The sequence below is a fragment of the Diceros bicornis genome, chromosome 10, assembly GCF_020826845.1.
Source record: "Diceros bicornis minor isolate mBicDic1 chromosome 10, mDicBic1.mat.cur, whole genome shotgun sequence".
In the NCBI taxonomy this organism is placed as follows: domain Eukaryota; kingdom Metazoa; phylum Chordata; class Mammalia; order Perissodactyla; family Rhinocerotidae; genus Diceros; species Diceros bicornis.
Genome location: NC_080749.1, coordinates 13,075,195 through 13,096,810, shown reverse-complemented (window position 1 = coordinate 13,096,810; position 21,616 = coordinate 13,075,195). Strand labels below are relative to the sequence as shown.

The 21,616-nt window shown below is 39.7% G+C and overlaps 1 protein-coding gene across 1 annotated transcript in view; it reads left to right on the top strand.

The window, feature by feature from the left end:
• The window catches only part of CFAP221 (cilia and flagella associated protein 221), a 97,330-nt gene that overhangs the window by 19,990 nt on the left and 55,724 nt on the right, over positions 1-21,616 (top strand). Inside the window, exon 7 of the mRNA XM_058548822.1 lies at positions 5,301-5,404. Within this exon, the coding sequence (XP_058404805.1) occupies positions 5,301-5,404 (104 nt within the window). The remainder of the gene's footprint in view (positions 1-5,300; positions 5,405-21,616) is intronic.

Sequence of the window (21,616 nt, the reverse complement as noted above, 5' to 3'; positions counted from 1 at the left end):
GCGGGGCAGGGACTGAGATGAGGGTACGGCTGCAGGTCTAGAATGAAGAGCTTCTTTCTCTTGGCATTTATACTTTAAAAAAATAGTTTTGTTGAGATATAATTCACATGTCATAAAATTTACTAATTTAAAGTGTACAATTCGATAGTTTTTACTATATGCAACCATCACCACAATCGATGTTAGGACATTTTCATCACCCCAAAAAGAAACCCCATACCCATTCTTCATTCCCCCTCCAGACTTCCCAGCCTCAGGCAAACTCTAATTTACTTTCTGTCTCTATAAATTTGCCTATTCTGGACATTTTAAATAAATAGAATCATACATTATGTGGTCTTGTTTTTCTATTGCTGTGTAACATACCACTCTAGAAGTGGTGGCTTAAAATAACAACAATCATTTATTTTGCTCATGGATCTACAACTTGGGCATGGCTCGATGGAGAAGGCTCAGCTCTGCTCCCTGTAGAGTCAGCTGGGGCTGCTCAGCTGGGGACTGAAAGTTCTACTTTCAAGATGATCCCCTCGCGTGCTAGCTATTCACATTCCCATCTGGGAACTCAGCTGGGCTGAAGGCTGGGAGCCTTGTTCTCTCCATGTGGATCTCTCCACAGGCTGCTTGGGCTTTCTTACAACATGGTGGCTAGGTTCCACAGTATGTATCCCAAGAGAAGTGGGAGATACCAGTTTTTCAGGCTTGGTCTTAAGACATGGGTACAGCATCATGTCCACTGTATTCTAGTAGTTAAGTAGTTACAGAGCTCAGGTTCCAGGGAAGGAGACATAGACTCTACCTCTCACTGGAAGCAGTGTCGAAGAATTTATAGATTTGTTTTAAAACTGTCATAATGTGTAGTCCCAAAGCTCTCTCAGACTCAATTTTTTCATGAGTCTTCTGTACATTTGGAAGAGAAAGAATGTCACACAGATACATCATTGCTGTTCACATCTTTTGGTCTATAAATGATTTCTGTATCAATGAGCAGTTGACAAAGGAAAAGTCCTACTAAATTGACATGTTGTAGTCTATGTTATAGTTTAAATAACCCATTAATCTCTGTGGGGAGGCTTCCCTTTATTTTGATGGTGTTTCCCTCAAATTTTATACAAGCATAATAGCTAATGGTTAATTTATTGCGCCGTCTGAACCCAGCATCGTATAATAAGTTAGCATTTGTGAGGCTCATTGTCAGTTCACCTTCATTCTCCAAAAAGGAGTCAAATCCTTTTGGTGACAGGATGGCTTGCTCATTCTACTCTCTAGACGTTGAGATTTTTGAATTAGGGAGGAAATTTTATTTTATGTTATCTACAATAAGTTCACAAGATCATTCCTTCTCAAAAAAATCCTTGATTACCCCTTTGACAAACACGATGTTAAATTTTAAGGTAAATGATAAAAATAATATCAGGGTAAGGTAAAAACAAACATTATAATAGTTAACTGGAAATTAATGCAATGTCTGGCCCTCTACTAGCATTTACTTAGAGAAGATATGAGAAAGAAATTTGAATTTATATTGTTATTTTCTATTTACTTTCTGTAATGCAAATTTATACACTCTTCCAATAGGCACAATTTGTACATGATCATAATATAAGTCTAGTATTTAAAAGGTGTGGGTTGGATTTTATTCAAAATAGGGGATAATTTTTTTAAAGTGCTTAATATATTTTTATACATAGCCTTAGCGTAATTGATAAGATGTTTAAATAATAAAGTAACAGGGATAAACATTATGGTTACTTCCAAAAGTACTAGTTTCTTGTCTGCTTTAATATTTTAATTGGCTGCATCCTATAAGTTTTAGAACTCTAATTCAGGCTCCTATTTGTGTCTGAGGAATAATAGGCATAAGATATGAATTAATAGGCATAAGATATGTATATTTACTCATGTTTCTTCATTGTAGATCAGTTTTAATGGTATTTACCAATGGAAATTTAGTTTAGAATTTTTAAGTTCCCCCCGAATCTAGTGGGATTCTGTTTCTTCAAATATGAAAAACTTCAAATATGAAAAATAAGCTAAACTTCATATTTGCCAAAATTCCTTTTGACCCAAATTAATCTGGACTGTCCTTGGTTTATGATTATGGTGGCCATCCACACTAATTTGACATCCGTAATATGAACAGCAGCAATGAAAGCAAAGTTGGGTGATTCCACTGAAATTTGTATTACTTGCACTGCTGTGTCTGCTTCTGAATCAAGGTACTTGGAATTTTGTGCCCTTAAGGAATTGTTTGTTCTTCCAGACTGACTAATGCATCAGGAATTTGGCTTCATGTAATCATCATTAAACAAATACCCTGACACCTTTTCTATGGGAATTATCAGAGCTCTGAAATTAGTTAAAAATTGGGCATATATAAAAAGCCCCCGGAGTTTTTTTGTTTTAGTTCGGGAAAAGGCAAACATGCAGCTTTTAGCAGAAGATTCCTGAGCGGCAGCCTCTACCTTACTGGGGCAGCTCTGAGCAGCCCCCTTGGGTTACTGACCAGAAGGCCTCACAGCCCATGTGGCCATGAGAGTCACTGGCCTGTTCTTCAGAGACTGGGCAGTTTGGGCAATTTAACACTTCACATTGACCCTTACCCGAGGCTACCTACGTCTTGAGGGGCGTATGTAACTCGTAACGTTAGTTTTATCTGCCCAGTGCTGTCGAGTAGCTGATGTTCAGTGGGGCCTGAGTGTCTCTGCGGCTGAATTGCCTTGAAAATATAATGACCTTTGTGAACTCTGTATTTCAGAACTAGGTCGCATCTCAGAGAGTTAAAACGGACTGGATACTTCAAGTGGAGCCTGATTTAGGACAGGCTTTATGAGTTTGGTAAAAAACCTATGAAGTGTTCATCTCACTGTAGGCTGAAGAGATTACTCAGTATAATGACCTTTATCTAGAATTTATATCAATGGATGTAACTGACAAAATTAATATCTAGAATTTACAAATTAGTAAGAGAACAGAACAACCCAATAGAAAAATACGCAAAGGCTATGTGCAGGCATAGAAGAGCAAACCCAAATGGGTACGTATGAATAGAAGCTCAACCTCAAAGAAATGAAAATGAAGATCAAATGAGATACCATTTCACCCCAGTCAGGTTGGAAGCACTTAAAATGTCTGAAAATCCCGTGTTGGTAAGCAACAGTAACTCTTATATGCTGCTAGTGGAAGTATAAATTGGTAAAAGGGCTGTGGAGAGCATTTTGGCCGTATCTAGTAAAGGTGATATTTTTACCTAACTAGAGTAGCTCTGGTACAGATGCATAAGGAGTCACACACAAGGCTTGTCATTGCCACATTGCATTGGTGAAAAAGTTCAAACAGCCTAAATGCCCTTCAGCAAGAGAGTAGATAAATAAGAATGATATAGCATAATGGAATATAATAGAATACTCATCACTAGTTAAAGTGAATGAATCATTTTATTTATAATCATTTATCAATGTATCATCATGAATAAATCTCAATAGCATAGTGTTGAGCAAAAGTAGCAAGTTTCAGAACAATATTTGAAAACAAATAATACAATATTATATATTTTATGGGTACCTACATATGTAGTGATATTATAAAAATGCTTGGGAATGATAGACAGTGAATACAGGGTAGGGGTCCCCCTGGGGAGGGAGGAAGGAGTAGAGGATAGGGGAGAGGTATACAGGAAGTTTCAACTGTTCTGCAATGTTTTATTTCTTTAAAAATAAAACATTGATTTACTCAAAGCAAAAGATTTGATTGAGCTTGGTAGTGGACAAAGGGATCTTTATTTTATTATTCTCTGTATTTTTCTTTATATTTGGAATATTTCAGAAATTTTAAAAAGGTAATGAATTTAAAGCCAAATAAAAATGCTTTGGCATAGTTTTTAAAAAACCACATTTGAATTGTACTATATCCCCAAAACTGCTACTGAAAAAGAGTTATTTCACTTTGCTCCAACAAATATTTGTTGAGTGTTCAGTCTGTGCGGGACTCAGATTTTGCTGAAGTTTACGCTGGAGAAGCAAGCAGACTTAGCTGTGCCTTCATAGGACTTAGAGCCTCCCTGGGAGTCTCCCCAGTAGACAGGCGCTGGGCAGGTAGGGAAGTGAGTCCTGATGGGAAATGTCCACAGACAGACTAGGTCAGATGGGCCCCACTGCAGCTCTGCCCAAAGTGATTACAATCGCATTCTCCCAGGAGTGTGAACTGGGAGATGTGAGGGGGAAGGGAAGTTGGCAGGGAGGTCCTCATCCTAAAGGTTAAGAGGTAGGGACCATCCACTGGGCGGGAGAGCGTGATGGGCCGTGAGGGTGTGGGTGTTATGAGGTGGAGAGGAGATGCACAGCCCCGAGAAGGGAGTTGGCGCAGACAGGCAGGGACAGAGAGCGTGGCTGAGTCACTTCGAGGAGGAGCTCAACGTCCAGCTGCAGAAAGGAGCCCCAGGTAACCTGCCCCAGCTCTGCATAGGATGTCAAATGACAACTGGAGAGCTCTGCTTCTCCAGGCCTCACTCATCCCACCTGGCCGACCTGGGCTTGGCCTGATGGAAGGAGAGGATGGTAGGGGAAGCTCAGGGCTCTCAGAACGCCACTGCTGCAACAGCTCCTGTGGTGCCATAAGCAACAACCTCAAACTTACTCAGAAGTCGGTCTTGTGTTGGGTGAAAGAGCATTTCTGAATACACAGAGTGTTGGGTGAGAGAGCATTTCTGAATACACAGACCCTCTCTGGGTCCTCTACTGGTTGTTGGACTTCTAACCAAATAAAGAGTCTCTAGCATATTTCAAACACAGCCCAAAGTGTGGTTTCTTCAACGCAGTCTGGTTCCAAACTCGGTAGAGGCCAGGGGCTTCCCAGGCTTTCTGTAAGGCCTGTTTATTCAGCGTGTCCTAGGTTCTCTGGGGCCTGCTGTGTGGCAGAGACGCCTTTTCCCTGTGACTGTGAGTATCCAATAGGATAAACCTGACAGTACTCGAGAGGCAGCAAGGACAGAGGTATTTGGAGTGTGGACACTTGGGACAGTTGACGTGCATTAAATCCCGGTTCTGCCCCCTTGGGCAGGACACTTACCCTCTCTTGTGCCTCAGTTTCCTCTTCTGTAAGTGAGGAAATCATAGTACCACGTCATAGGATCAGAACAGTTAGTATCTGGGAAATGCGTAGGATGGCTGGCACCCGGGAATTATTGTATCAGTGTTGACTGTTGTCATCATTGTGGTTGTTCATTACATAACATAAGTCTCTACTCTTTAATACCGAAAGAGCTAGGTATAAAGAAAAATAATATTTTCTTCTTTTTTTTGCAGCAAAAATTATGTTATTCCTTTGCAGTGCAGTTGCCCTGTAGATTTCGAATTTCATATCACTTTGATTCAGTCTCATGAAGCGTTTACTGTTGAGCCAACATCAGGTAAGGAGAGTCAATATTTCAAGTTTCCAATTTCTAAAGAGTTCTCAGATCAAAGAGGATTTGGAAAGTAGGTCTCAGGTTATAAAAGAGAATAAACCACATTTGATTATGTTATTTTCAAATGTGTAGCAGTAACAAATTTTACATATCTAACGTAATGTACATTGGAATTAGTCACTTCATAATAAAGACGCTTTGGGATAATTTGTAATATGTTGATAACTTATAATAATGTCCAGGTAAATTTTTTCCAACATCAAAACTTGAAATCAGAAGTTCATCTATTCTAATTCTGGTTTTGGCGCTTGGTACATCGTTGGTTTTATATTCACCTTTTAATTCAATTTCAAATAAAGTGGGAAGACTATTTCTTCCCAAGCCTTCAGAGTCTTAGTGAAAAGTGTAAAGAATTTGTCTCAAGCGTGGTGTAGACAGTCTCTTTGCATGCCCCAAGGATATAGATGCCGACAATGCTCAGGACCTTTGAAAGTGAAATCTCCACCTGAAGTGATTTCTGCTTCCCAGTTTCTGTCTCTTGATGTTTAGGTTTGGCATTTAAATATCTGTCCACAGTGTTTTGTTTTTATTTGTTTTTTCAGATTTATTGAGGTATAATTGACATATAAAATTATAAGATATTTAAAGTGTACAATGTAACAATTTGACGTATGTATACGTTGTGAAAGGATTCCCTCATTGAGTTAACACATCCATCACTTGACATAGTTATCTGTTTCTAGTAAGAACACTTAAGTTCTCTCTTAGCAAATTTCAATTATACAATACAGTGTTATCAACTATTGTCACCATATTTTACATTAGGTACTCAGACCTTATTCATCTTATAACTGAAAGTGTTTACCCTTTTCCCAACCTCTCCCTTTTCCCAACCCCCCAGAACCCTGGCAACCACTTTTCTACTCTCTGTTTCTGTGAGTTTGGTGTTTCTGTTCTTCTAGATTCCACATATAACTGACACCATGTAGTGTTTGTCTTTCTCTGGCTGGATTATTTCACTTAGCATAATGCCCTCCAGGTTCAGACATTTTGTTGCAAATGGCAGGATTTCCTTCTTTTGTAAGACTGAGTAATATTCTGTTGTGTGTGTGTGTATATATATGTATATACCACATTTCTTTATCCATTCGTCTGTCGATAGACACTTAGGTTCTTTCCATAACTTGTCTATTGTGAATAATGCTGCAATGAACATGGCAGTACAGATATCTCATCAAGATAATGATTTCGTTTCCTTTGGATATATACCCAGAAGTAGGATTGCTGGATCGTATGGTACTTCTATTTTTTTAATGTTTTGAGGAACCTCCATACTGTTTTCCACAGTGGACTTACCAGTTTACGTTCCTAACAGTGCACAAGGGTTCCCTTTTCTCCATATCCTCACCAGGATTTGTTATCTCTTGTCTTTTTGATAATAGCCATTTTAACAGGTGTGAGGTGATATCTCATTGTGGTGATTTGCATTTCCCTGACAACTAGTGATGTTGAGCAGGTACCTGTTGGCCATTTGCATGTCTTCTTTGGAAAAATGTCTATTCAGGTCCTTTGCCCAATTTTTAAATTGGGTTATTTGTGGCGTTTTTTTCTATTGAGTTTTATGAGATCCTTGTATATTTTGGATATGAAGGCTTTATTGGGTATGTGGTTTGCAAATATTTTCTTCCATTCCATAGGTTGCCTTTTCATTTTGCTGATGGTTTCCTTTGCTATGCAGAGGCTTTTGAGTTTAATATAGTCCCACTTGTTTATTTTTGCTTTTATTGCCTTTGCTTTTGGTGTGAAATCCAGAAAATCATTGCCAAGACCAATGCCAAGGAGCTTTTTCTCTGTGTTTTCTTCTGGGAGTTTTACGTCAGGTCTTACATTCGAGTCTTTAATCCATTTTGAGTTGATTTTCATGTATGGTGTAAGATCGTGGTTTAGTTTCATTCTTTTGCATGTGGCTGTCCAGTTTTCACAACACTTTATTGAAGAGACTGTCCTTTTCCTGTTGTATATTCTTGGCTCATTTGTCGTAAATTAATTGACCATATACACGTGAGTTTATTTCTGAGCTCTCTATTCTGTTCCATTTATCTAAGTGTTTTTATGCCAACACCATACTGTTTTGATTACTATAGCTTTGTAATATAGTTTGAAATCAAGAAGCGTGATGCCTCCAGCTTTGATTGCTTTAGCTATTCTGAGTCTTTTGTGGTTCCAAATTTCAGGATTTTTGTTCTATTTCTGCGAAGAATTCCATTGGAAGTCTGATAGAGATTGCATTAAATCTGTATATTGCTTTAAGTAGTATGGGCATTTTAACAATATTAATTCTTGCAATCCATGAACATGAAGTATCTTTCCATTTATGTGTGTCGTCTTCAATTTTTTTCATCAAGGTCTTATAGTTTTTAGCATACAAGTCTTTCACTTCCTTGGTTAAATTTATTCCTCATCACAAGGAGAAATTTTTTTCCTTTTCTTTTTATTGTATCTATGTGAGATGATGGATGTTAACTAAACCTATTGCTGTAATCATTTCACAATATATGTATATCAAACCATCATGCTATACACCTTAAACTTATGCAGTGATGTATGTCAATTATTTCTCAATAAAACTGGAAAAAAATTTATGCCTCAGTTTTTATTCTTTTTGATGCCATTGTAAATGGGATTGTTTTCTTAATTTCACTTGCTGATAGTTCGTTGTTGGTTTATGGAAATGCAACTGATTTTTCTATATTGATTTTGTATCCTTCAACTTTACTGAATTTGTTTATTAATTCTAACAGTTTTTTTGATGGGGTCTGTAGAGTTTTCTATATATAATATCATGTCATCTGCACATAGAGACAGTTTTACTTCTTCCTTTTTGATTTGAATGTCTTTTATGTCTTTTCTTACCTGATTGCTCTGGCTAGGACTTCCAATACTGTGTTGAATAGAAGTGGTGAGAGTGGGCATCCTTGTCTTGTTTACGATCTTAGAGGTAAAGCTTTGAGCTCTTCACCGTTGAGTGTGATGTTAGCTGTGGACTTGTCATACATGGCCTTAATTATGTTGAGGTATATTCCCTCTATACCCAGTTGGTTGAGAGTTTTTAACATGAAAGGATGCTGTATCTTGTCAAATGCTTTCTCTGCATCTATTGAGATGATCATATGACTTTTATTCCTTATTTTATTAATGTGGTGTATCACATTGATGGATTTATGGATGTTGAACCATCCCTGCATCCCTGGAATAAATCCCATTGGATCATGGTGTATAATCTTTTTAATGTATTGTTGTATTCGATTTGCTAGTATTTTGTTGAGGATTTTTGCATCGATGTTCATCAGTGATATTGACCTGTAATTTTCTTTTTTTGTGTTGTCCTTTTCTGTTTTTGGTATTGGGGTAATGTTGGTTCATAGAATGAGCTAAGAAGCTTCCCCTCCTCTTCAACTTTTTGGAAGAGTTTGAGAAGGATAGGTATTAAGTCTTCTTTGAATGTTTAGTAGAGTTCACCAAGGAAGCTGTCTGATCCTGGACTTTTATTTTGGGGGAGGTTTTTGATTACTGTTTCGATCTCCTTACTGGTGATTGGTCTATTTGAATTCTCTACTTCTTCTTGATTCAGTTTTGGAAGGTTGTATGATTCTGAGAATTTATCCATTTCTTCTAGATTATCCAATTTGTTGGTGTATAGCTTTTCATAGTATTCTCATAATCTTCTGTGTTTCTGAGCTTCTGTTGTAATTCCTCCTCTTTCATTTCTGATTTTATTTGTTTGAGCCTTCCTTCTTTTTTTCTTGATGAGTCAAGCTAAAGGTTTATCAATTTTGTTTATCTTTTCAAAGAACTAGCTCTTGGCTTCATTGATTTTTTCTATTGGTTTTTTAGTCTGTATTTCATTTATTTCTGCTTTTATTTTTATTTTTTCCTTCCTTCTACTGATTTCAGGCTTTGTTCGTTCCTCTTTTTTCAGTTCCTTTAGGTGCACTGTTAGATTGTTTATTTGAGATTTTTCTTGTTTGTTGTGGTAGGCCTATATTGCTATAAACTTCCCTCTTAGAACTGCTTTAGCCTTATCCCATAAATGTTGGCATGTTGTATTTTCATTTTAATTTGTCTCCAGATATTTTTTTATTTCTCCTTTGATTTCTTCATTGACCCAATCGTTGTTCAGTAACATTTTGTTTAATCTGCACATATTCGTAGCTTTTCTGCTTTTCTTCCTGTAGTTGATTTCTAGTTTTGTACCACTGTAGTCAGAAAAGGTGCTTAGTATTATTTCAGTCTTCTTAAATTTATTGAGACTTGTTTTGTGGCCTAACATGTGATCAATGTTCCATGTGCATTTGAAAAGAATGTGTTTTCTTCCATTTTTGGGTGGAATGTTCTGTATATATCTACTAAGTCTGTCTGGTCTAATTTGTCATTTAAGGCCAATGTTTCCTTGTCGATCTTCTGTTTGGATGATCTATCCATTGGTGTAAGTAGAGTGTTAAAGTCTCCTACTACTGTTGTGTTACTGTCTATTTCTCCTCTTATGTCTGTTAATAATTGCTTTATATATTTAGGTGCTTCTGTGTTGGGTGCATAGATATTTACAGGTGTTATATCCTCTTGTTGGATTGTTGCCTTGATCATTATGTAGTGCCCTTCTTTGTCTCTTGTTGCAGTTTTTGTTTTAAAATCTATTTTGTTTGATATAATATTGCTACCTCAGCTTTCTTTTCATTGCCATTTGCATGGAGTATCTTTTTCCATCCCTTCGTTTTCAGTTTGTGAGTGTCTTTAGGTCTAAAATGTGTCTCTTGTATGCAGCATATATATGGGTCTTGTTTTTTTATCCAGTCAGCCACCCTATGCCTTTTGATGGAAGCATTTAGTCCATTGACATTTAAAGTAGCTATTGATAAGTATGTACTTATTGCCATTTTGTTACTTCTTTTTCTGGGTGTTTTAGTAGTTCTTCTCTGTTCCTTTCTTCTCTTGCTCTCTTCCCTTGTGGTTTGATGGCTTTCTTTTTTTTTTTTTTGTAAGGAGGACCAGCCCTGAGCTAACATCGAATGCCAATCCTCCTCTTTTCCACTGAGGAAGGCTGGCCCTGGGCTAACATTCGTGCCCATCTTCCTCCACTCTACATGGGCCGCCGTCACAGCATGGCCTAACAAGCAGTGCGTCAGTGCGCGCCCGGGATTTGAACCGGCAAACCCCGGGCCGCCGCAGCAGAGTGTGCACACCTAACCGTTTGCGCCACTGGGCTGGCCCCTGATGGCTTTCTTTAGTATTATGTTTGGGTTCCTTTCTCTTAATTTTTTGTGTATTTATTATAGGTTTCTGGTTTGTGATTACCATGGGGTTCATATATAATAAGCTACGTGTATAGTGATCTATATTAAGTTGATGGTCTCTTTAGTTTGACCTCTTTCTAAAAGCTCTACTCTTTCTCTCCCCTCCTCCCACATTTTATGTTTTTAATATCATATCTAACCTTGTTTTTTGTGTATATGTATCCGTTACCCTCTTATCATGGAAATAGGTAACTTTAGTACTTTTGTCTTTTGACCTTCATATTATCTTCATAGGTGGTTGATCTGCTACCTTTACTGTATTTTTGCCTTTACCAGTGATTTTATAGCTTTTTTTTTTTGATAATTTTCTTATTCCTATTTGTGGTTTTCTCTTTCCCACTTAAATAAGTCCCTTTAGCATTTCTTGTAGGACTAGTTTCTTGGTGGTGAACTCCTTTAATTTTTGCTTGTATAGGAAGCTCTTTATCTCTCCTTCCATTCTGATTGATAACCTTGCCAGGTAGAGTATTCTTGGCTGTAGTTTTTTCCTTTCAGCATTTTAGATATATCATGCCACTGCCTTATAGCCTGTAAGGTTTCTGCTGAGAAGTCATCTGATAGCTTTATGGGATTTCCTTTGTGTGTAGTTGTTACTTTTCTCTTACGGCTTTTAGGATTCTTTCTTTATCTTTAATTCTTGACATTTTAATTATACTGTGTCTTGGTATGGGCCTCTTTGGGTTTATCTTGTTTGGTGCTCTCTGTTCTTCCTGTACCTGGATATCTGTTTCCTTCCTTAGGTTAGGGAAGTGTTCAGCTATTATTTCTTCAAATAGTTTCTCTGCCTCTTTGTCTCTCTCTTCTCCTTCTGGGACATCTGTAATACGAATGTTAGTGAGCTTGATGTTGTCCCAGAGGTCCCTTAGACTGGTCTCATTCTTTTTAATTCTTTTTTCTTTTATCTGTTCAGCTTGGGTGATTTCCTCTAGTCTTTTGTCCAGTTCACTTATCCCTTCTTCTGTATCACCTACTCTGGTTTTGAGTTCCTCTGGTGAATTTTTCATTTCCAGTATTGTATTCTTCATTTCTGATTAGTTCTTTTTTTATATTTTCTAATTCTTTGTTGACATTCTCACTGAGTTCATCCATTCTTCTCCCAAGATCAGTGAGCATCCATTTGACATTTTGTTTGAACTCTTTGTGAGGTAAATTGTTTATTTCTGTTTCATTTAGCTCTTTTTGTGGGGTTTTGTCCTATTCCCTTATTTAGAACATATTCCTTTGCCTCTTTCTCTGTGCTTGTATCTGTGTATTAGGTACATCAGCTACGTCTCCTGATCTTGGAGAGGTGGCCTTATGTAAGAGATACCTTATGAGGCCCAGCAGTGTGCTTCCCTCTCGTCACCAGTTCCAAATGTTCCAGGAGTGTCCCCTGTGTGGGCTACATGTGTCCTTCTGTTGTGGCAGAGTTGTTCTTGCTGCAGGTGCCCAGGGAAGCTAGGCTGTCCCCCTGGCTAGCTGGTTGTAATGCTCAGCTGCGTGTGGCTGCTGTGGACCCCTCAGTCACTTTATCAGATGTGGGCAGCCCCAGCACATTTGGCTACAAGGTCTAATAGCATACTCCTGTTGCAGGTTTTCTGTTAGGTGAGTAGGCCCCCAGCACGGCTAGTTGCTAGGCTCAGGGGCTTACAATTGCTATAGGCCTCTGGCCTGTAAGGCTCTTGTCAGCTCTCTCAGGATTGCAGCTGAGTGGGGCTTGCCTCAGGCATGCGAGCGCCCAGTTGTTTCAGGCTTTGGAAAGTGGGGCCAATCTCCTATGTGGCTGTTTGAGAAGCACAAGTCTTCTGCAGCTGACAAGCCCCACCGCCCACAGGGCCACACACACAGTCAACACAGTCCTGCCCTGTGCATGCACCTTGGTCCCCTGAAGTGGACCCAGTTGCTCCACTGCAGAGGCCCCACATACTCCACCTGCTCCTCACACACGCCGTGCCCTGCAGAGGCAGACCCACTCGCCTGGCTGCAGAGGATCCAGGCACGTAGCCTATGCAGGCCCACAAGTTGCCCAAGGGCTTGCTGATGGGTCCTCAGCTGCCTCCCTGGCTGAGCTGAATTAAATCGGTGCTCTAGTGGGTGGGGCAGATGCTGGCTAACAGGCCAGGGGAAGAACTCCAATGGCATCTGCCAGTGTCTGTGTTAGCACACCTGTACTAGGTCACAATAATGGATGCTGCCAATGTCTCAGTCCCTGGAGAGCTCTCACCTCTCGCTGAGATGCACCCAGAACCTATCAGGTGAGTCTCTTTTCAGCAAAGGACTGTGCACCTTTCTTTCTGGTGATTTTAGGTTGCTTTCTGAAATGCATAAATTTGTGTGTGGGCCCTTTAAGAGCTGGCTTTTCTCTCTTATGTCCAATAGCTTTTTGGGGGTATTCCCCGTTGTGGTTAGTAGCCAGCAAAGCCAGTTATTATGACACTCGTCTCAGTTGTGCTGAGTCCAAAGGATGCTTATAGCAGTAACGCTCCCCTGTTCAGATCCCCTACGTCCCCCCATTGCTCCCAGCTGGCCATGAAGCGCCACAGCTTGTGAAGGTGGCTTTTTTTCTCTCCAGAAAGGAATTTCTGCCTCTTCCACCTCAGTCAGGACTGTCCCTTGTTACAGGGGTTGTTTTTATCCAGTTTTCAGTTCTCTCTCAGTGGTAATTTTTCCAAGAGTAGTTGTAAATTTGTTATCCATGGGAGGAGGTGAGTTCAGAGTCTGCCTATGCTTCCATCTTGACCTCCAATCTGATTTCTAATTTTATGCTATTGTGCTTGGAAAACACACTTGATATTATTTCAATTTTCTTAAATTTATTAAGGCTTATTTTGTGACCTAATATGTGATCTATCCTGGAGAATGTTTCATGTGTGCTTGAGAAGAATACATATTCTGCTGCTTTTGGATGGAATGTTCTATATATGTCTGTTAGGTCCTTCTCGTCTAACACGTAGTGTAAGTCCAATGTTCCCTTATTGATTTTCTGTCTGGAAGATCTATCATTGTTGAAAATGGGGTATTGATGTCCCCTGCTGTTGTATTGCTGTCTATTTCTCCCTTCAGATCTGTTGATATTTGCTTTATAAATTTAGGTTCTCTTGTGTTGGTGAATAAAATAAATGTTATATCCTCTTGATAAATTGACCCATTTATCATTATATAATGACCTTCATGTCTCTTTTTACGATCTTTGGCTGAAAGTCTATTTTGTTTGATGTAAGTGTAGCTACTCCTGCTTTCTTTTGGTTTCCTTTTGCGTGGAATATTTTTCTCCATTCCTTCACTTTCAATCTATGTGTGTCCTTAAAGCTGAAGCCGGTATCTTGTAAGCAGCACATAGTTAGGTCTTGTTTTTAATTCATTCAGCCACTTTATGTCATTTGATTAAAGAATTTACTCCATTTATATTTAAAGTAATTTTTGATAGATATGGACTTAATATTGTCCTTTTGTTAATTGTTTTCTGGTTGTTTTGTAATTCCTTTGTTCCTTTCTTCCTCTCTTGCCCTCTTTCTTTGTGATTTGATGATTTTGTAGTTGTATGCTTTTGATTCCTTTCTTTTTATCTTTTGTGTATCTACTATAGGTTTTTGCTTGGTGGTTACCATGGGGCTTGTGTAAAACATCTTTTATATATATATAAGTCTATTTTAAGCTGATAACAACTTAACTTTTAACACATAAAAAGGCTTTACACTTTTACACTTCCCCTCCTAGATTTTATGTTTCTGATGTCACAATTTACATCTTTTTACATTGTGTATCCATTAACAAATTTTGTAGTTGTAGTTGTTTTTAATACTTTTTTCTTTTAAACTTCATACTAGAGTTATGATTTACCCACCACCATTACAACATTAGAGTGTTCTCAATTTATATATTTGTTGTTTTTTTTTTAATTTTAAAGACTTATACCCATCTTTTTTGTGTGTGTGTGTGAGGAAGATCAGGCCTGAGCAAACATCCATGCCAATCCTCCTCCTTTTTCTCCCCAAAGCCCCAGTAGATAGTTGTATGTCATAGTTGCACATCCTTCTAGTTGCTGTGTGTGGGATGCTGCCTCAGCATGGCCTGACAAGCGGTGTGTAGCCAGTAGGGAGTGCACGCTAAGCCACAGAGCCAGCCCCTCAATTTATATATTTGACTTTACCAATGAGTTTTATACTTTCATGTTTTCCTGTTACTAATTAGCGTCTTTTCATTTCAGCTTGAAGAACTCCCCTTTTTTGTTTTTTCCTTTTTGTGAGGAAGATCAGCCCTGAGCTAACATCCATGCTAATCCTCCTCTTTTTGCTGAGGAAGACTGGCTCTGAACTAACATCTATTGCCAATCCTCCTCCTTTTTTTCCCCCAAAGCCCCAGTAGATAGTTGTATGTCATAGTTGCACATCCTTCTAGTTGCTGTATGTGGGACGCGGCCTCAGCATGGCCAGAGAAGCGGTGCGTCGGTGCACACCCAGGATCCAAACCTGGGCCACCAGTAGCGGAGCGCATGCACTTAACCACTAAGCCATGGGGCCAGCCCAGGAGAACTCCCTTTAACACTTCTTGTAAGGCTGGTCTAGTGGTGATGAACTTCTTCAGCTTTTGTTGTCTAGAAAACTCTTGATCTCTCCTTCAGTTCTGAAGGACAACTTTGCTGGGTAGAGTATTCTTGGTTGGCAGTTTTTTTCTTTCAGTGGTTTGAATGCATCATCCCATTCCCTTCTGGCCTGCAAAGTTTCAGTTGAAAAATCTGCTTATGGTCTTATGGGGGTTCCCATGTATGTAACAAGTTGCTTTTCTCTTGCTGCTTTTAAGATTCTCTCCTTGTCTTTAATTTTTGACCATTTAATTATAATATGGCTTTATGTGGGTCTCTTGGGATTCATCTTCTTTGGTACTCTCCAGGCTTCCTGAATCTGCATGTCTGTTTCTTTTCTTGGTTGGGGAAGTTTTTAGCCATTATTTCTTTGAATAAGCTTCCTGCCCCTTTCTCTTTTCCTTCCAAGACCCCTATACTGCATATATTGGTCCAATTGATAGTGTCCCATAAGTCCCTTAAACCATCTTTACCCTTTTTCGTTCTTTTTGCCTTTTATTCCTCTGATTGGGTGAATTCCACTGCTCTGTCCTCAAGTTCACTGATCCTTTATTTTGCCTGATCTAGTCTACTGTTGAACCCTTCTATTAAATTTTTCAGTTCAGGCATTGTATTCTTCAGCACTGTCATTTCTGTTTGATACTTTTTTATATTTTATATCTCTCTGTTGAGATTCTCCCTTTGTTCATGCATTGCTCTCCTAACCTTGATGAGCATCTTTATGACCATTATTTTGAACTCTCTATCAGGTAAATCACTTATCTCCATTTCATTAAGATCTGTTTCTGGAGATTTATCTTGTTCTTTTGTTTGGAACATATTTCTTTGTTTCTCATGGTACTTGACTCTCTGTGTTGGTTTCTGCACATTAGATGAAACAGCCACCTCTCCCAGTCTTGACAGAGTTGTCTTGTGTAGGAGATGAACCTCATCAGTCAGCCTGGCCCAGGCTCCTAGTTGTCTCTCAAACCTTTGTGATTGTCCAAGCCACTTTTTTTTTCTTAGTGGCACCCAGTAGTTGAGGGTGTCCCAAGACCTGTCGGTGTCCCAAGACCTGTCAGTGTCCCAAAGAGAAGGATCACACTCAGCACCTAGATGCAGGCTGATTAAAAGCAGGACCCTCAGGTAGGAGAGATTGTAGTTAAGCCTCTTCCAGTGAGAAACTAGGAGATGGGCATTTTTGCCTACTCCCTTTGTGCTGGGCCTGGGTGTGTAGCCATTGGAGTGGTGCTCTTGCTCCCATTAAAAACTGCTTTTTTGTTTGCTACAGTCCTGTAGGACTCATAAATGAAAGGCCTGTTGGCTATCAGAGCCGGGAAATCTGTGGACCCATCCCTCAGGCTGCAATCACAAAAGCTGGGCTGTAGACATGTGTATAAGCTCCTTCCTTCTCCAGGGTGACTTGGAGTGGGCTGGAGGGAGAAGGTGGGGGAGGTCTCTGCTGGCTTCCCCTGTCTCTGGGGAAGATTGTAGCCAGCCCCTAGATGCATGCTAAATGGAAGCCTGGCCCTCAGGCAGCAGATTTTAAAGTATGCAGATAAATTTCTTTCAGGGAAAGGCTGAGAGAGAGGCATTTTTGCCTACTACCTCTGTGTTGAGCCCTTGGGGGATAGTGCTTGTGTGTCCATTAACAACTGATTCTTTGTTTGCTATGCTCTTGTGGGTCTTGTGGATGCAAGCCCTGTTTGGTTTCAAAGCTAGGTGTTTTGGGGGCCCAACCCTCAGGTGGGAGTTAAAAAGTTGGGGGGATAGATGTGGAGTCCAAACTTTTGGCTCTTCAGGGAAAAAGCTAGGAGTTTGGAGTTCCCTCCTGATTGTATAGTGCTGTGCTGAGGGTGGGGTTTATGATGAGTGTGTCTCAGCCTTTCTTACTCATTTTGACGTGGGTGTTTTCTCATTCACTCAATGTGTAGGAGTCATTCAGCTAGTTTCTGTATCTCTTTTCGAGGGGATTGCTCTGCATATAGCCCTACATTCAGTGTGTTAATGGGAGGAGAGGAGTCAGGAGCCTCCTATGTCACCATCTTGGTTGCCTCCCTCATTTTGTTTTTAAATGTTTGGGTGGTTATCCATTTATTTACAGATTTTTCCTCATTGCAAATGCATATTTTGTCCAATAAATGAGTGTTCAAAGGAGAAACTTTGAATTATTTATAAATTATGAAATGTATGTAAATTTCTGGAGAACCAGGGGCGTTTCTGAGATTTTTGAAATGTAAGGTAGCCACTGTTGATGTTGCAGAAACACAAGACTTGATTCCCTTTCCAGAGTGTGGGAAATCAAAATTGGCCACATCAAAATATGTCTCTTTACCTTGATTATTTTCTCTGAAGGACATTTGACCTTCCCCTCCCAAATTGCCTAAAGAATTTAACATAGAAGCCCTGTTCCAGGAAGGAGCCACTACCATATGATAGCTGTAGTATAATGTAAAATAGGTGTGATAAGAAAGGCACCATCAAGCCCATCTTATCAAAAATTCTGTCTCTCCAGCCACATTCTCTATAGGTGGCCCTGTAAAGAGTTGTCTGACAAACATTTGCATTTCCATCTCCATGTGAAATGTCTTCTTCCCCTCTGAAATCCCAAACTACTACCCCAACACCTTCCTTATCTTGAGCTGAAAAATACTTAAGTGAGCAACTTAGTCAGAATGACAAGTTGCTCGATTTCTATTTTCTCAGTTTCTCCCATGTATACATGTTATAAAGCTTTGTTTGAGTTTCTCCTGCTATTCAGTCTCATGTCAATTTAATTTTTAGCCTAGCTAGAAAGGACCCAGAGTGGGTAGAGGATAGTCTTCCTCCCCTCCAAGAGAGAGGAGGTTTATTGTTTTTAGGTGTTTTGGCTTTAAAAAGAAGAGAAAATAAGTGGTCCCCAAAACTATACTAAACAAGATAATATTTCTGATTTTAAGTATAGTTGGTGTTCTCACAATAGGCCTTTTGGTAGAATAATAATAGTAATACTTAGTGACTATGATGTGTCAGGCACTACTCTAAGTGATAAATATAGATATGGGTATGTATATGTTATATACGTGTATGTCTGTGTATATATATTTATATATGTATGTGTACGCACATATACTTTATACGACAACTATATAAGGTTGGCAAAGTTATTATTTCCATTTTGTAGACATAGAAATAAGGCACAGAGAGGTTAAATAACTCATCCAAGGACACTTAGTAGTAAGTGGCAGAGGCAGTTATTTGAACCCATTCAGTCCGGTTTCAAAGTCTATGCACTGCCTCATAAAGTACAAATTGAGTTTTCACCTTAACTCTGGGGAGGTTATAAAAATTTGACCTATGACATATGTCAGTAAAGTGAGCTAGCTCCTGTGATCTTAGTCTAGACTCTACTTAGAGAAGTAGAGATTGTAGCAAGAAAGAGGAGGTAATCCTGCCCCACCCTGGGCCATCCGACCATACTGGACCTCAAGGATTGTCCCTGAGAGCCACACTCTAATGAAAGGATGTTGGGGTCAATGAAGGAATGGGGGTGGACCTCAAAAAGAGAGAAAGACACTGGAGCCAGGCTGGCTGTGTCAATAATGAGAATCACTGTGGTGTGGAAAGGAATGGGCTTGTGCCATGTTGCCCTGAAGAGCATAACTAGAACCAGTGCATTGTCAGAGACACCCAAAGATAAATTTGTTGCTTATCAAGTAGCTAGTTCACCATTGCTGAAGACTGGTGAGAATGGTGCAGCAGGGAGTCAAACACAGATGGAGGCTTAGACTAGATCAGTGCCTTAAAATTTTGAACATTTGTGAAAACTATAATGCCCAGAGACCCATCCCTGGTGATTTGGGTTCAGTAGCCCTGGGAAGAGCCTAGTTTTCTGTACTTGTGACAAAACCTTGAGGTGATTCTGATGTGGACATTCCTTAGTGTGTTGTTTGGGAATCACTGGACTAGTTTCATTCATTAGGTCTTGCCCCACCTGATAGTCTATAATTCTATTAAGTTTCTTAGAGAGAAGGGAACCACCATGATTTCTGAGCAGTTGGATTAGAGCTGTTTTTTAGGAAGGTCAGTGTAGCTGCTGTGTGCAGGTGTGACTGAGGTGGGTGCAGGCAGGAGACCAGGAAATCATTGTGCTTGGAATGAAATATTGTAGGCCTTGAGAGCCTGAACTAAGCTCGTGTCAGTGGCAAGGAAAAAGAAGGAAGAATTTGGGAGAAAGCTAGAGATGCTTATGGTCAGGCCATAATTCTCTGAAAAACTGTGTCCCAAGACACAGAATATTAATTTACCAGAAGGGTTTTGAAATACAACCTATTCAGAACCTGGGGACTATGTACATAAGCAAATACAGTGTTGAGCATAGATGAGTAACAACTTTATGTGAAACACTTAAAACGATTATGCAGGCATTTCTGCGAGCGCTCAGATTATAAATTGCACAGCCACATAATTCAGACAAATGGGTGATCCGTGAGCTGCTTTGTCTGATCCATCTGATAGGCTTTTCTGGTTGTTCTGGTGCTTTGTTTGTTGCTTGTCTTTTAAATTCCTCCTTTAAGTGAAATTGAATATACCAGTTTGGAGTCAAAAGAGAGGTGAGAGATAGGGACATAAATTTAGGCATCACCTGGGTGTTGATAGAACATATAGCCATGGGACTGAGAATGAGGTCACCCCGGGAATGAGTGTGGCTAGAGAAGAGAAGTGGACTGAGCCCTGACCGTGTAAGCACTCAGAGGACAACAAGGGGAAGTGGATCAGGCCAGAGACCAAGGAGGAAAATCGGGAGAGTGTGGTGCAAAAGAAGACATGAGTGAATGAACTACTGGATGAACAAATGAGGGCAAGCCAGGCCTCTTGAACTTTGGGGATCCCGCCTTTGTGATTTTAAATGATCTGCATTATGTAGATGGTGTTGCTGAGGTGGCTTTACGAACTGGTCTCTGAGGCTGGACCCTTCAGACTCCACAGTAGCTCTTTTATGAGGCCCGTGCATCCCTTGGTCCACTGGTCTCTCAGGCATTTCCTTCCTTTGGTTTCCCATTTTGTTGATATATCAATGCATCTTTCCCATTTTGGTGATGTATCAATGCATCTGTTATACTTTTGAGGCTGTAGAATTTAGTGATGACTTTCAGTCACCTGCAATACAAAACCCTGGCTCCTGGAGAGTGAATGCTGCAGTTCAGGTGTGTGTGGCCCAGGCAACTTTTGGGCTTTCCTGACTTGCCAAGTGTCTAGCCTGACTCATCAGCCTTGTAGTTAGACAGTCATGGATCACTTTTTAGCCAGTAAGTCATTATTGCCTCCACTTTACAAATTGGGCTCAGATAGGCTAAGAACCATGGGCTAATTTTACACAGTTAGCACATATATTTGTAGACACTGTTTTGAACACACCTTTGGTAACCAATTGTCTAAAGGCTTATGGAGACACCCATAGTCTATGAGCTTGTAAAGCAACATCTTCTGTAGGAACTAGAAGCTTCATTTATTCGTGCCTTCCAAGCATTTTGTGCTCAGCCTTACCGAATGAAGAAATTTGAATAAAGCTAATTCAATTTACAAGATATGAATCTGACATAGTGCCCTCAACTTTAACTCAACTGGCGTCCTTAAGATCCATGTGTGCACTCTAGCTGCCAGAAGCTGGATCTGCTGATGGTGCCAAGATTTTGCTGATACTGGGGAAAAAAGTAAGGGATTTTGTGATCTTCCTTATACTGCTGACAAGAAATCATACACAATTAAAATATCAAGAACACTCTGTTCATAATTTTGGAAGAGCCAGCAATAAATGACTTTGGCCAAGATCTTATTAGTGTTGGAGACCAGCCAAATGCCACAAAAAAATTGTTGAACTTGTTTGCTTTTGACCACTTTGAGATCCTGGACATTCGCTTGGTGTCACATATGCTTAGGAAGAATGCATGCAATTCATATAAATGGTAAATTGTAGCATAAAGTGGAGAGTTAAGCAAGAGTTCCTGGGGGCTATTGCCCCGAGTTCCTATACAAAGTTTCAATACTTTCATTCCCTTTATTTTTTTCCAATTATGGGGAATATATCAGCCATTTATAAATAATTTTATATTTTACATTTCCTTCTGAAGTGCAAATTTCTTACAACTTTATATTGATTTGGGAGTAATCCCAGGCCCTTGCTTTGGCCTCAGACCATTTTTTGGTTATAGGCATTATCCACAGGCCCAGGGCCACCAACCCAGCAGGCAGCACATCCTGGAAAAGAGTAAATTCCCCATTCCCCAAGGTGCGTACTAGGACGCCATGAACACTGCACCTTCCCTGCCAGAGGCCAAGTCACCT